Below are 16,686 nucleotides of genomic sequence, written 5' to 3'. Positions count from 1 at the left end.
CACTGTTAAATTTTATTTTGAAAAAGTAATTCTGAAAATACAGCACAGTTCCATCAAGTAGGTGTGTTTTTCACATTCAGACTCAAGAATTTAGGTGACACTTTTTATGTTCTCTTCCTCTCAGGCGTGAACATGCTGGGTTCTGCTTTATTCTGCCTTACAACTGCTTAACTTACCATGACACTCCTCAAACACACCCCTGTTAGTAGAATAAAGATGTAAAACTCTTAATTTAATAATTCCTAACAGTATTCACATGAAAAAGAACTGGCTTATTTGCTCACACAGCAAATCAATGTAGAGAAAAGAAAGGCACTTCAGTTTTCTAATACAGTGGGTTTATCTCTGCTGCAAGAACTTTAAAATGTAAAAGCTCACTGTGATATTGGCTAGCTTTCCTTTTTGGGAAACTGAAGATCAGAAGAAAAAGCATATTTACTGTCACTTAATTGAGAATGACAATGTTGTGCATATTTACCTATTAGGGCAAACAGATCATTCCAGAAATATGTATTCTTCCTGGCAGCAACACACACAGATCACACAAGGACACTGGTTCAAAAATTTTAATAAAATATATCCAGATACATTTCATTCTCTGCCCATTGCTACACTGTAAATTTCAAAGAAATACGTATTTTTAAGAAACTGGGGGAAAAATTGAGCCACAGAAGTTGGTATTGAATATATAACTGAAAATCCAATTTGTTAAATTTGTCAAAATTAAGCAAATCAGTCTTACCATCCAGCACTCAACATCACCATTTGCCAATTCTGAGAAGACACTAAAATATTTACAATAAATAAATAACTTACGTGAAGTAAATGCTTTACAGTTTCCTGAATCAAGTGAGTAAAATCAAGAGTACCAATCCCGTATAAAATAATTCCTTGTGGAAAAGGCATCACAGGAGGAGGCCAACATGCAATAATCCATTGCACACCATGGCTCGGGGAGCAAACAGCACACACACACCTACAGAGGCCAACACAATCTTCATTTCCTTTTCTGTGTGAGGCTGCACGTGGTCCCTGTGCCTAAATAAGCAATTGCAGCAGCATGCAGTTTCTTTGGCACGGTGGTTTAAGGGAGGGAAAACCTGTTTACACCAGCTAGTACTGGGACAGTACATACTCACAGCATACTCAGCCTTGAACACACCAGACCAAGAACATGCAGCTCCACAGAAAAGCTTTCTGAGATCAGCCCCACCACCTGCCACAAGGGGATCTTCTCTAGCACTCATGCCTGTGAATTTCCCCCCACTTGTATTTGTGTAGTACAGCATTTCTTAGAATACAATGTACACTGAAATTTCCAAACTGCAAGCTGCCCAATACTGCAGAATGCATCTTGCTGGTTGTGGCTGAAATGGCTGAAGATCCCTTGTGGGCAGCAATTCCTGTTCTTGCACACAGAACAATAAAAGGCTGCCTGAAGTGTGCTCTGCCCAGCTCAGCTTCTGCAGACCTGGCAAGGATCTGAGTGCCAAAACCACTGCATTGTGTTCAAATCAGTTTATTCCATTCCATTTTTCAAGAACAGGTACCTAATCACTAGCTTCAAAGGCAGCATAATCAGCAGCATGTAACTCCTGGAATGGTGATAAAGCTAAATAACTAACAGCTTGGAGCTTGTGTAAAACATGGATCTCCAGAACTGTGCCACTCCTAAAATTCATCTAATGAAGCCTAAAAGATCAAGTGCAAAAAAGTGTTCAGAGCTAGCTCGTGTTTATGTGGATGTGTCCCCCGGCTCTGACTCCAGGAAATCACCACATTTTGGCAAATAAAGGTGTCAGACACAGCAGGTCCCCAGTAACAGAGAGCTTTTTTTGTTAAACTTCAAGTCATTTATTCACCAGTATCATTTGAGGATTGATAGTGTAGTTGTACAGAAAAGTCTTTAAGACAAACGATCAGCTGAGGTGCAAGAATTGTTTCATGAGCTCATAGGTGGTGAAAGCCACGGCCTGGGAGGGGACGCAGCGGATGTAATTCAGGGAGAGCCCCCGGTAGAGCCCCCGTCGCACCCCGTGCTGCTGGTACACGTATCTCAGGGTCTGCACCATGGTACTGCCAAGGGAACAGCAGGGGCACACGGTCAGCACCAAAATCATCTTACTGCAACATTGACCTGGGTTTTAGGAGATCGTGGAGAAAAACCCACGGCGTTCCACACAGCAAAGCCACGCGGGACCAAAAAGCCACACATAGGACTAAAAAGCCACACATAGGACTAAAGTGACAACCTGCACTTCCACAAGAAATTTAAGCCCAAGAGCTGGGAATTCAAAAGAGGATGGTGCAGTCCCAGCTAAACAAGTGTTGGTCAGAAAACACCTGCCCTACAAGATCTATTACAGTGTTTTCCACCAGAATGACTCCACACATTCTCTTGCCTAACTGGCAGGGAAGAGCAGAGAAGCATAAATTCCTTTTACAAATAATAATCTTAGAACATAATATTTTACCTTTTTAAAAGCAGAAATTGCACTGTATGTGCAAAGAGAACTTTCTTCACATACTTGTATTGAAACTAAGCAGACATGAAATGGAAAGCACCTGAAGTGCTTGGTATTCCCATGTTATTGCAGACAGGGCTCCTGGAGAGCACCTTCCCTATGTTCCAAAGCTTCCAGACTTCCTGCCTGCTTTATCCTCTCACCCTCTAAAGACAGACCTGTGTCTCCTTCAGAGCACAGCTCTCTGTATGGTCACAACAAAACTGTTAAATGGACAAGCCTCAGCTCTGTAAAAGGAGTCCTCACAAGTGCAACAAGTAAAACCCTGAGAACAATGAACACATTTTTATTTAAAAATCATCAGGAGTGGAAAACAACCAAGAAAAACAAAAAGGCTGGTGAAGAAAACAGAACAGAACCTTCACAGTTAAGCAACACTGAGGTTGTTTGTGAAAGGTCACCCAGCCTGCTCTTGGTAGGATCCAACCTTCCACTCAGGAGATTCCCAGTGAATTGCACTGGGTTCAGACTTACACAATTCCACAAGATTGAAACTAACCAAGAGAAAACTGTCCCAGAATATGGAATTAGATTGGGACAATTTGAAATTCAGAAAGTTGCTTGAGATGACAGTTGATTTAACATTATGATTTCTACGTTATTATGGTGCTTCCACTTCTACTGGAGGAACCTCAACAATGTGTGGGGTGTAGGAGGGCAAAAAGCTCAAATAAAATTTTATTATGCAAAATCATCCTATGGAACAGATTCTGCACCATTAAAATACACTCTGAAACTACTTCATTTCAGTAGAAGCATTCAGAGAGCTTGCTGATACTAAAGGTAGCACAAGTTGCATTAAAATACAAAAACCTATTTTACCAGTAGAGATACAGGATTACTAACAAGGGTGCCATTGTTATTTCAGGTATTTCTTAAGCCCAGATTGAGAGTGGTAACTTTTGTCTGCAGGGAAACTTCTTTATTAAAAGAATTAAGAAATCATAATAGTTCAGGGGGTGGGGGTGGCTGTTTTCAAGTTTGAAATTGAGAGCTGACCTTAGCTCAGACACGAAGAAGTCAGAGCAGATGAAGAGGAAATACTCACAGGCACTTGTCAGAGTCCGGCAGAACCGCTCCCAGCTGCATCCGCCTCCGAGTCACATCCAGGGGATACCTGCACAGGGGACAGCAGGGACAGCTGCTGCAATGTGCTTAAACAGGAAAACAAACCCACGGGCAGCCTCCCAGCTCTGCTTGCACTGAGCCAGCAATGCAGCTCAGACTCTCAGCACTGCTGAAAGCTCTCCACAAAGGGAGACTCCCCTTACACAACCAAAAACAGCAAACCAAAGCTCTTAATGCATTCCATTTGGCACTAGTAAGGAAGAGACATGAAGATCAGATGAGAGTATAAAAGAGTCTGTAAAGTGCTGAAGGGAGAACACACCTGCATTGAAAATATAATTAACAGCTTAAAGATGAACAGGCAGTGATATTTACAATGCGGTGATGTAGGGGAAAATCCATGCTGTGTAAGTCCATGAAATTAACTTATTTTATGGACAAAATAAAATAGAACAAGGACAGGGTGAGAAAGGAAAAAGCAAGCAAAGTAATAAAAATGCCAAATACAATATCAAAGACTTGAATGGTTTTGGCTTTTTTTTAATCCTATGGTTTCACAGGTTACATAGGTTTGAAGGTAAATTGGAATCATAAAGTTCTGCAAATTATGTTCAGGGTCAAAATTTTTAGCTTTCCAAACAAGGCAAGAAACAAAATTGTTACTAAAAAAGATTCCAGTGGGTTTTAAGAGATTTGCCTGGATTTGTTTAATTGACTCACCGGATAACTCTTAAAAGACCCCAAAGATTAAATGGGTATTTAGTAAGTGAAACAACAGGAAACGCCTGCATTTCAGTATTTGGTTAACTTAAAAACCTTACTGATAATTGTGTCAGAGCAAAGTTTCTTTAGCCTGAAGGGGTGCAGAGAGGAAACAGCCCCATCCCCACTTACGACACGGTCTGAGCGATGGCCCCGGCTACGCCCCCACACAGCAGGTTCACGTGAGTTCTCAACACCAGCACCTCGGGGTTATCCAGCGAGGGCCGGCCAAGCAGCTGAGGGGCCTGGGCGAGCCCAATGCTCTTCAAGGTACCAAAGGTAAAAAAGGAAAAACCTGAAAGGAAATTTCACATTATGTACTTGCAGTAAAAAGTATCATCATAAACAGAAAGCTGCATTTACAAAATGAAACTATTTCACAGTTCTTTTGGAAGTTTTTTCTTATGCAGAAAAACAGAGAAACAATATTTTGAACTTCTACAGAAACTTCTGTCCAAATGGATTTGTGTTTATACATAATGCTACAAGAACACTTGAAATAAGCTAGACTGTGAGTTTTAAGGTACTGGATTGCTGTCAAGAATCAAAGAATTGAATTGGTGCTGAGAATTGCTCCTGAGAGCTTCCTCAGTGAGGGCCGTGTCTCAGCCTTTCCAAACGAGGGTATGTGAGCCGGGCTGCTCGGTTCCACACGCGGGAGCGTTTACAGAAAAGCCACCAGGAGAGGGAGCCAAGGGGGCTCCGAGGCCGCATTCCCAGAGCCGCCGAGGATCGATCTCCCTGCTGGAGAGAAACAGCCTCCCTGTCTCCTTGGGGAAACTGGGAATACAACACAACCACTGCCGAGGATCGATCTCCCTGCTGGAGAGAAACAGCCTCCTTGTCTCCTTGGGGAAACGGGAATACAACACAACCACTGCTTTACCTTGCTCACTCTCAGCTCCAAACTGCAGAAAAGCCAGGCTTGGACTGGTGAAGACACGTTTTAAGGAGCATCACTGAAGGTGATTTGGACAGAAGCTAATTAACTGGGTATGCAAATATATTAAACAAATTTAGAAGTGCACAGAACTGCTGAAGGACTGGCACGTCCTGGTTTTAACTTACCCGCATACGGTGCCATTCCCACCACAGTTGGCATCAGCCCTCTGTAGAAGCCACTCAAACCACCTTCCTTTGAAAGAAAAACACAGCAGCCTTTGTAGCAGGAAACACAAGTGTCCTGAGTCCCCCCTGCTCATCAAGACTCCCATGACAGCAATCTGCCCAGCACCAGCCACCACCAAGGAGCTCGTGTCACATTCTGCCTCCTGTGCCTGAGGAACTGAAGGGACAACTGCCCGGCTCCAGAGGAGATAAGCAAACAGCAAGGCAAAGAATCTACCCCCAACATTGGAACTGGGAACATTTATGCATTATACACAGCCCTCCTCCCCAAATCTGTTTGGGAACATCACTACCTTTCTTGGAAAGCAGCTTCTCTGCTGTTTCTGACCTCCCACGTACAGGAGCCTGAGCTACAGCTCAGCAGCCTAAGGCAAAAGCAGCATCCAAAGAACTTTTTACATTAAAAAATCCCAAGTGCACACAATGAAGTCACTTATTTCACACTAAGCCATTATGTTCTATGAAGTGCAACATTATTTAAGAGCATATTTTGCTTTTTCAGAACTGAAGATGAAAAGAAAAAATACCTTTGTGTAAATCATCTTGAATGCATGGATAATTCCCATGTACTTGTGTTCCCCTTTTACTTGGAACGCCAGGCGAACTCTAACCATATCAAGAGGGTAAGTACAAATCACTGCTGTAATACCTTTATTAAAAACAAAAACAAAACAGGCAAACAAAACTCACCTACACCTTAGCTGATTCTAGGATTATTTTGAAAAGTAGAATTTCCTTTTCTGGCAGTGAATACAATAGCAGGTACAAACTATTTAGTTACAGAAACACTTACAGTCACTTACAATCAGTAAACAGGAACAACTCCAGCAACACACAAAGGATGTGTTTGTACTTGGTGGTCACTGAAGCAGCACACCTCACCTAGGCCTGGATTTCCCAGCATTTCTGGGCCTGACTGTATTCACCACAGCTCATAAGAACCAGGCTGGTTAAGTACATCAGCTTTACTGGATTGCAACCATGAAACCTAATCCTACCATACTAAAAAAACACCTCAAACCACCAAATTTACATCTTGTATTCCAAACAGGCCTGTCAGAATTTGGTGTCATTATTGAGTATAGATACATGTATCTATCTACTCTATCTGAAAATATGAAACATATCCTAATGACACACTAAATCATTCTAATTACATCTAAAATAGAGCCAGGCTCATACTGATGAGAAGTACTTAACTGTGTTGCATTACTGCATTTTAATAGCTCATGTTACATCAGCACTTCTGTTTTAAAACTGAGCAGAAAAGTTTTCTGGACTTAAGATGCAAAATAAAAGGAAAAAAAAAAAATCAAATCTTAGAACTAATCCAGTTAGGAGCTGCTTCAGAACAGCTGAAATGCTGAGCAGCTTGCAGTTCTGGAAGCACAACTCCAGCACAGAAAAGAACAATTCTAACACTTGCCTGAGTAACTAATTCCTTCCAGGTAGGTATTGAGGCAAACCACTCCATGGCTGACAGAGTCTTTGGAAGGAATAGTTAAAACTCTTCACTAACAACAGTGGTCATTTTCTGATGGTACACCACAGTCACCAAAAAAAAAACCCAAAAAACCCCACCAGAGAACCAACATCAAACAAAAAAAATTCTAGGGAAAGGCAGAAAAGAAAGTAAAAACCTTTGTAACTGGCACTGTTTTCTAGAAACTGCTCTGATTTAGCCAAATGGAGCTTTTTAAATTGGTCCTAGAGAAGAGAAGTACACTTTTGGTGGAAATAAAATTGTCACGTGTTTTTGTCAGGAAAATGTCACTTCCTTTTAAGTCTTAATAGTTTCTTAATGACACCTCTTTTTGTGGGTGTATCATCTCCCCTCCTTTCCACAAGGCCAACACAAATCCTTAACAGGGGGAACAGAAAAACAATACAAACCAATAACAAAATCCAAATGCAACACAGCCCCTGCCGACAAGCTCTGCTTAACTTTTATGCCTGGAGTTAAAAAAAAAAACCCAAAAACAAAAAACCACTGCTCTGATAAACTGAATGATCTGAAAGTTATCAGGATTACATGGTGAGATAAAAACACTCTAAGTGAGCTATCCAAAAATCTGACACTGGTCAGCTCTCAGTTGGGAACCAACTTTGTGGGACTCTGGATTATCCCATCAGTAATTCATTTTAGAAGAAAAAAACACCTCTTTTGGAGATTTTGGAAAGTCCTCTGAACAAAAAGCAGACATCTGCAGTTTATTTCTGAGGTTCTCTCACCCACAGGATTCAAAAGTTGGAAGCTGCAAAACACTAAAGCAACTTCAAGACTGCTTCCACTGACATACATTAAATGCAGGCCCTCAGTCTAGAGCCCTTCCCCAATGGATTCCCTGAGATATCCAGAAATATCATCAAATAGATCAATTCAAACAGTTTAAAACAAATTAAGGGAGGGGTAAAGCACTTTTACAGAGCTTAAGATGGGACAGGGAAGCCATCCCATTTCAGAAAAGAGACTTTACCCCCTCTTCTCTTTCCAGTCCTGCACTGAAATCCATCCAGGCACTTCCTCTGAACAAAGGCTAGCAACAGACCAAGCAGGAGCTTGGGGAATGCACTCTTTAGTGAGCACACTCTGAAAACAGAACAATTAAAAAAAAAAAAAAAAAAAAAAAACACAACACAGATGAACAGTTTGTAGAGTGAGGATTTAAATAGAAGCTTGTAAATATATTTTCTTCAAGTCCTCTAGCTATGAATTTTTGAAAAACAAATGAAAGTAAAAGAGCCACAATATATGGTGTCTTGTAGCAGCTAGGAGAGGCATGTTCCTGCTTTACTGTTCATCCAAGGAAAATGCACACACAAGGGCTCAGGATGGCTTTTGGGGCTCAGGAGAGACACTGTCCTTTCCAAGAGGAAGGGAGCCAGCTGTGGGACACAAAGTCATTGAGGTGAAGCCTACAAAATCACTCATCTCTGCTCCTTCAATAGTGCCTTATGAGAAGCCACACCTCAGCACCTTAAGGCTCAATCCCAGCCTTGAAAAGGCAAAGTCTGTCCCCACCAATGGTAGCTAAGCCAAAAGTCTCTGCTGGGGAGGTGAAACAGGACAGATTGAATGTGCACCAGCAGTTCAGAGACACACACTGCCCTTGGCACTGCTCTGAAATAACCTGAGCAGGGGAATGCAGCTCCTCCCTTCACACCTCCTCACTGCCAGTGCTGACCCAGCAGCCAGGGAAAGGCCCTCCTCCACTTCCCACCTTGTCCCCAAGCACCTCTGACCATCCTGGGGACAGGACACTGGGTCACACAGACTAAGGACACTGAAGCACATTGGGCTGTCCTTGACTCCCTCCCAGGCTTTGGCAGCTCACAATGAGATTAGCTCCACAGGGATTCATCTGTCTCCCAATTTCAGTGCTGTCCCTCTGTTCTTAGTGAACTTCTTTGGAAATAAAAATAAAAACCTATCTGGAGCAAGAAAACCCACAAGTGAAATACATTTACATTGCAAACACAGCTGGTGTGCAAGTTTTTATTATTTCTGTATCATGCTCTTTGTACCATATCAGGAGCCCCAGAGATGAAATTAAGCACTGCCAGGAGATTCAGAGGAATAAAGTTCAAAAGTGATAAGCACAAGACACAGCCTTGAACTGCAGATTTGCTCCTTAGCTAATGTAAAGATTAAATTATCCAAGTGGCACCTTCTGAACAAAACAAAGCTTCAGAAACAACAAACACAGAAACTGCTGATGAAAAAAATATTAATCGGGTTAAAGAATGCCTCATTTATCAGTCCTAATATTTCTTTGTGCCAAATAAATAATAATTCTGTTTCCTTCCATAGCATATGTGAAGAACTAGACCAGATTTTTTAAAAATGCCAACTGAAGTGGGCAACTGTTAATTACATACTATTTAAAATGGAGACAGCCAACATCCTCCCAGACAGTGCTAGGTCAGTACTATTTTCAATCACTTTTAGTAAAAGTAAAAAGCTAGAAACAAAAGCATACTTTCTGTAGTAGTTTAATGGGACTTGAGTTTATTCTAGATAACATCTAGTCTTTTTTGGCCTTGTTATTTTGAAGCTAATCAAGTGCAAAAGAGGAAATACACATTTCTATGTTTTGATTTGGATTTTTTATTAGAAAACTTTAAAAATTAATTTATAAAATCATTCTGTGATGTTTTATTTAATGTTACTTGTTCATTTTTGATGTTATTTGATAATTTTCTTTCCTAAACCCAACCAACTTCTATGATTTCTCTTCTGCCCAGCTCTCTTTCCTTAAAAGAAGCTATACCCTACTTATCTGTTAATGAAGTGTTACAGCTGAAATTTGAATCACACAAGACTCAGGAAATTCAGAGTTAGAGTTTCCACAGTAATTTTAACTGGGTCTCCTTAAATGTAAGCATTACAATAGGCTTTTATTTCCTCTCCCTCCACTGCCCCCATCCTCACTGCCTTGTTTTCCCTGTGGATATGCTTCTGATCCTGTTTATCACTTACAGAAGACACTTCAGTGTTTCCCACCACTTGGAGCTGACTCAGCTCTGCTGAGCACCAGTCTGGTTGGAAACACTGGCATGAACAAGATTTGAGTTTGGGGGTGAAAGCAGACAGTGAAAGCTGCCAGCTGCCTGGCTGGATGCTGCAGGGGGAACAAAAAGCCCAGAGAAATACAGGTTATTTATCTCAACTCAATCCTGCACCCATGGAACTGTGAATGCCCTGTGCAGCAGCACATCACCTCCTTTAGTGTCAGTGTGCCATCCTTTACTGCAGCCAGCACAGGAGGGAGAGCAAGAAGTATTACCAATTGCTTTCAAGTCTTCTCTGTTTTGTTTGCAAACCAAGAAAACTTCTGTACCAGATTTCAAACTCTGCTCTTCTAGTGCCTCCTTCACCCCCTCATCTCCTTGATATACTTCAGATAAACCCTCTGCCTCTTATCATCTAAACAACACCCCAAGAAGCAGAATGCCACCTAGAAAACAAATACATGGGACACTGTATAAATACTTGTCTGCTGTGTTCATCTCACCCCCAAGTCAAGCTCAGCTCCTCACTTTTTGGGCTCTAAAAATGGAACTACTGAGTCTATGGCACTTAAACACACTTCATAAAGCAGATTGTGCTTGCCAGATAGCACTGTACATTGATTTATTTCTGTTATTCTAACCACACAAACCAGATTTAAGCAGTAAGGTGCTTACAACAATGCCAGATGCTATTCATTTATTTATGGGAAGAATTGCACCCCATCCAACACTGACAGGTTAGGCTGATTATTCAGTGTTTTCACAGTGCCTCCCAGTCAGGTTCCCAGTCTCTGACAAAGCTCCTGGAAAAGCTAATAATAATGATAATAATAATAATAATAATCATCATCATCATCATCTTTGGAGGGGAGAAGTATATTGTAAAATGTTCCTTAGGACAGTTAGAGCCAGGGGAAAGGAAAAAAAGGAAGAAAAAATCCCCATAGATGGATTTAAGGGTTTTTTTGACTTTTCAGATAGAAAGCCAGCCAAATTCTGGAACATACCTTAGCAAACAGGCTTTGTTAGTTTTTAGCACTCTTCCCACTGTTTAATTTCATTCTCTTTCCTCTGATGCCAAACAAAGTCTGAATATTTTAATGAGATTTTCCTAGTTTAACTGAAGGTAGTATTAAAAAATCCCAATTTTTTTTTCCAAAAGCAGCTAAACATGAATACCTGTGACTATCTGAGGACTGTCACTAGGCAGTTCTTAGCCTATTTTACAAAGAAGAATCACTTCAATTAAAGCTCAGCTCACTATTACTCACCTTCCCCTGTTTTTTCCTTAGCTACATTTGACTCAATGACTAGCAAGAGGAAAACAAATAAATAATCATACTATACACTGGCAGTTTGCTGATAGGTTTTTCTGCTGCTACTGCACTAATTAATAAATGAGAGATTTTAACATTCACGAATATGACCTAAAGAGCATCATGAAAATCCTGCATGGAAAAGTACAGACATTTCTGGCAAATCCAAAGAAAATTCTCATTTGAGAAGCCACAAATCTCCCTATTTCTGTGGGCTTATATTCAACCTAGCAGCAGTGGCAGAGGGGCTGATGAGCTAATTCTACCAGAACCTGCAGCTTTTTACTTCATATTGATCACACTGGTTTTTACACTTGTTAATACAAGACTATTAAAAAACTGTGCTTCATAACATAGCACCGAATTCACAGCTTGCACAAACATTTTTTAAAGAATACTCTTAGACAAACAGATTTCAATTAGGCAACCACATTAAATTAACCATTTACTAGTATATTTGCTTAATCCAAATGTGCAGGAGTTTGACCCAACCCCACAGGAAATGATGCTCTGAAGGAATATTAACTGTGAGCCAAAGGCACGTCTGAAATGCAAGCACAAACCCTTACCTGCCATGGATCCAGCCATCAATCGATGCACGTGCCCAGAAATCCCAAGCTGGTTCTTTATTACCTGCACAACATGGAACAGTGTCAGCAATCAGGTATCAGAAAACACAGCAAAGCACAGCACAAAGCTCATTAGCACATTAGTGCAAACTCTGCAGCAGCTCCCAAGAAGTTTACAATGCTATAAATTCAATCCAGAACATTTAATTACTGTTAGAATTTTTTAACACTGTTTCCACTGCTGCCGTTTCCAATTTCTTATTAAAAACATCAAAGTACTAAGAATCTACTAACAAAGCAAAACAGTAAGTTGAAAGTATTTGTACTATTCACTTCAGAAATTAGATTAATTGTTTATTTAGTTATCATTAATATGTGTTAAACAAGGCAAACTTAGTATATAGAGAGCAAAGGACACTGAACAAAATTGAAAAGTAAGAAGAGTCAATTTTTCTTACATGCACATCATGTGAAATACTCCCATAAAGATTTTAACTGGATTAAAAGGAAAAAAAGAAAAAGGAAAGAAAAAAAAGGAGAAATAAAAAAGAAGAGATAAAGGACAACATTTCAGAGTAAGTTAATTACAGCCTGGAAGGAAGTTAGAAATTACCTTCCAGGCTTTTTATCAAATAACTGAGACTTTCTGCTATAAAGATCATTAGTATCCTCCCCCTTTAAGAATTAATTTTCTTTTACATATCCATGCAAAATATTGTGAAGGTTTCTGGTCAATTAATTGATAAAAGAAAGTGCTACGATGCTAACTGGGTTCTTGAAATTGCAGATTCATAAATCATTTCAATTACAAAGCATGGCATGCAGTCTTTCATTCCACATAACATAAAATATGTACAGATCAACAGCATTCATGATTACAGCACAAAGAAAAGAACCTACAAAACCAATTACAGCAACTTCTTTGTATCAGTCTGCTGAAATTTGCTCTTAGGGAAGGGAATCACAATTTCAATCCCATTGTCCTCAGTAAATATTGTACCATTTCCTTGGCTGGGTACTAAATCTGACCTTTCAAACATGAAACTTCTCCTTGCTAATAGCTAAATGGTATTTTTTACTACAAACAGCAATGTTTAAAATATGTTCATGCTAACAACTAACCTCCATGAGATGCTGCAAAGATTTCTTATGAAAGAGTAAATGCAGGAAAACAGAAAAGAATTGACAAATTTTAGGGTTTCAGAACTCTGAAATGAGCATTTTTATCTTCAAGGTCATTTTTATCTACAGCCTGACATAATAATGTCACATCCAGCAGACCTTTCAAGTTTAAGTCCTTTTATCCATGAAGCACTAGAAATCCCAAATAAATACAATAATGTTTCATTCTACATTTTTGCTACATTATTCACAAAGGGCTATCTCATAGCAATACAAATAGCAGTAGACTTTAAATTACCTTTTGTTTCCATTAAAGAAAGGGTATTATTCTCAGCAATACAAATATTTAGAAATCAGTCTGTACTCATTGCAGGCAGGGAAAAACAAAAAGAAAAGGAAAATGATAAATTCAGCTACCTTTTTATATTGGTCAAATGCCATGAACTGAATAGCGCCATAGGGAAAGATCCTGATCATCATCGCCCCGTTTCCTTTGTACAGCCCAAGGTACCCTTCCTTTTTGGGGACAGCACACAACGTAGAAAATACTCCTGCAGCAATACAAAAAAAGGTGTTTAACACTCTGGGGAAGGAAACCAAAAATCAAGGAAGTGCTGCTGTGAAGAAAGTAAGCACATAAAGCTGAGGCTGCATGGTGCTGCTCAGGTAAAGTGGAAAATCCACTTTCACTGCCCAAACACTGCCGGAGGGGAGCCTTCAGGTGAAGCTGGATCAGTTTTCTCCTCTCCCAGACTCAGGGAAGCTCTGCAGGGAGGCCCCAGGACCGGCCTGGACTGTGAGCAAGGCTCCTGCAGATGCCAACACTCACCCACAGCGGCCTAAGGCCAGCAGCACAGGGGGAAACTGCCTGACTTGCAGTTCAACTCTAAACAAATAAATAAATAATGCTTTAAAGGCTAAAACCATGGCAAAATGACATTGCTACATGCTAAATTACAGATTAAATGCCATCACTGAGGAAATCAAACACAATTATTGAAGACTCTCATTACTTACAACTTAATCATCTCACACTCTTTATCTCAGAGTTGTTGCAACAAGAAGCAATCCTACTTTTAATCGGTGGGAAATAATGCAACATCACACAGAGCTTGGACAAAACCTATAGTTTTACTGGAAACATTAGCTATGTACAGTTGCTATCAAATTCACTTTTTAGTTTGATTCAATAAAAGAATTAACTGTGATAATCAAACAGTTTTAATTCCTATGCAACTACTAAATAAAAACCGAAAATGAAAATGATTCTTGCTTTCAGGCAGGAAGGAGAGAGTGGCTGACAAACTTTCATTTGAAATTTAAACAAAATAAGTATCTATTAGTTTCTAGGATTCTAAGAATATGAATAGATTAGTGCACCTTTCTACTATATCATTATATACTTACTATAGCATTGTATATTAAGATATTACATATTTAGTAGCAAATTTACTTTTAAGATGTCATGCCCATTACCTGCCTCTGAACTTACTTATGCCAAGACCAGAATTTCTCTCTATGCTGCAATGATGAGTTACTGTTTCTGTTTCCTAGAACAGTGAGACCCACAAGCTCCACAATGCAAAGGTGTAAAAACACACAGGGAGGACTTGGACGAACAGAACCATGGTGTCTCTGCACTTACAGGTACCTCATCCACATAATTCTCCTTTTTTGCCTACTTGTAACATGCACACACATTCAAGTCAGACACAGTTCAGATAATCAGCATCATACCTGACTCCCAAAATAGGGAAGAACATAAGATTTTACTTGCCAACCACAGCACAATACAAAGCAAATTGAAGATTTAAAATCCCAGTCAAACCAATTATTTCACCTTTCAATTCATTGACTTGAGTGTATACTTGTGTCTGTGTTACTAAAACACATTGTTTGTGTTTCCCTTTTTGCCACAGCAAATATATTTATCCACTGAATTTTATGATTTAGCAATGATTTATTTTTCCAACTTTTAAAAATATTATCTTTAGCGGCTAAGTTAATAACAAGTTCAGTTACATGCAAAATTAGCCAACTCAAAATATTTTTTCCCTCTGAAAATTGCAACACTTAAATTTTGGAGCAAAAGTTATGCCACATTTCAGTAACATCTGACATAAATGGCTCACACACCCTGCACAAGAGGGCACTGTTCGAGCCCGCAGGGAACAGCTGTGCACACGTGAGTTTGCTCTCACCATGATGCAACACAGATGCCCAGCACACATCAGCTGCACCTCCCAGCGGGCACAAACGCTCTGCTCGGTGCAGTGCCCAGCAGCCAGGCCTGTCTGAGCTGCAGGGGTCCCCACAGGACAGTTCCCACCGAAACCATCCAAGCCTTGGAGCTGTCATGGCCAATCTCCTGCTGCAAACAGATCGAGCCTAGCTCTTACATGCCTTATTGAGGATTGCTCTGACATCTCAAACTCCAACACATCCATTGATACCACAGCTTACACATGGCTTTATGTTTGTCTTCTCAAACGGTAACAAAACATGGCACACAGCCTGACCAGACAGATACAGCCTCCTGTCTGATGAGCACCTTTTTTATCAGCCTCATCGCTGAGTAAATTAATACACCCAAACCACACACACTGCATTTCAAACCAAAATTAGCAGCCATCTTACCTAGGTGTTTGTAATGGTGGTTATGAGCTTGCAGCAAAATCTTTACTCGATCCAGTGGTGCAGTGGTTGTTTTGGCACAACATCCTGCGACACCTTTCCAGGGGAGAAACAGAAGAGTGACAGGATGAAAAAAGTTCTTTAGATCAGCAGTTAAATAAGGGCTTTTTCTAAGGTAGCTAACTCAATCAGGAACTGGAAAAAACCCCAATGACAAGTAAACAGCTTCCAGTAGATGCTACAAAGCCCCTAAAGCCTTAGTGAAACATTTAAGCTGCTTTTCCTGTTTACAAAAGCCCAGGCCACTGTCCGTCTCCGCTGCTAAGGTCATTGCAGGAGGAACTTTCCTGAAAGTTACTCAAGAGTTTTCCATCCTATTTCCTCCTTCCCTTTGCGGGAAACAGCCCTTGCCGGTGTTCCCAAGGAGGTGGGTACGTGTCTGCCGTGTACCCTGTGCTACTTCAGATCCAACAGAGAGTGCGGCATGATGGAAAACTGTAAATAAACACAACCTTCCCCTACCCCCAGCAAATCAGTCACCTGAGACAACACCTTACAGAGCAAACAGGCTTTGTCTCTATAAGGTCATCAATGTGGCAGTATGTTTGCCAGGCTGTCTCGCCCCTTCACGGCACCTTCATCTTGGGAACAGCAGCCTCAGCAGTGTGAGGACAGGGATAATCCGCCCTCCCCGAGCAGCCTAACGAGGGCTCGGGCTCCGGGATCATTTCATTGCGGCTGGCCGGGGCTCCGAGCTGGGTCTGACACACGTGCGAGTCCCGGGCGTGCACGGCGCCACTCCATAGGGGAAAAAGGAGAAGCGAGCTCCGTGCTGCCCCAGGGGACCAGACCGGGCGGCGGTTCCACGGGGGCAGCGGCAGTCCCCGCCCGGGGCACGGGCACCCACCTCCGGCGATGAAGGAGCGCAGCCAGTAGAAGTCTCGGCGCGCCGCGGCCGGGGGCAGCGCGGCTCCGGGCCCCGCCGCCGCCGGGGAAGCCATGGGGCAGGGCCGGGCCGGCTCCCTCGGGCAGGCGGCGGCTCCCTCAGGC

General features: G+C 41.2%; 1 protein-coding gene across 1 annotated transcript; it reads right to left on the bottom strand.

The window, feature by feature from the left end:
- Nucleotides 1–551: 551 nt before the first annotated feature.
- On the bottom strand, nt 552–16,637 carry SLC25A16 (solute carrier family 25 member 16). The gene is made up of 9 exons (XM_058029125.1): nt 16,544–16,637; nt 15,640–15,732; nt 13,420–13,553; nt 11,881–11,944; nt 6,011–6,132; nt 5,424–5,490; nt 4,488–4,650; nt 3,574–3,642; nt 552–2,076 (listed from the first exon to the last, which is right to left on the bottom strand). The coding sequence occupies exons 1-9, from the start codon at nt 16,635–16,637 to the stop codon at nt 1,920–1,922; spliced, it is 963 nt and encodes a 320-aa protein (XP_057885108.1). The 3' UTR covers nt 552–1,919.
- Between the last annotated feature and the right edge of the window lie 49 nt (nt 16,638–16,686).

The sequence above is a fragment of the Melospiza georgiana genome, chromosome 8, assembly GCF_028018845.1.
Source record: "Melospiza georgiana isolate bMelGeo1 chromosome 8, bMelGeo1.pri, whole genome shotgun sequence".
Lineage (NCBI taxonomy): Eukaryota > Metazoa > Chordata > Aves > Passeriformes > Passerellidae > Melospiza > Melospiza georgiana.
This window is presented reverse-complemented; position numbering and strand designations above follow the sequence as displayed.

What these genes read in the sequence shown, in the direction of transcription:
- SLC25A16 (XM_058029125.1), bottom strand. Translation starts at nt 16,637, where the DNA reads ATGGCTTCCCCGGCGGCGGCGGGGCCCGGAGCCGCGCTGCCCCCGGCC. An exon ending in GATGGCTGGATCCATGGCAG is followed by an intron (nt 6,133 to 11,880) that starts GTAAGGGTTTGT and finishes TTTTTAATAAAG; the next exon opens with GTATTACAGCAGTGATTTGT. An exon ending in GGGAATGGCACCGTATGCGG is followed by an intron (nt 4,651 to 5,423) that starts GTAAGTTAAAAC and finishes ATTTCCTTTCAG; the next exon opens with GTTTTTCCTTTTTTACCTTT.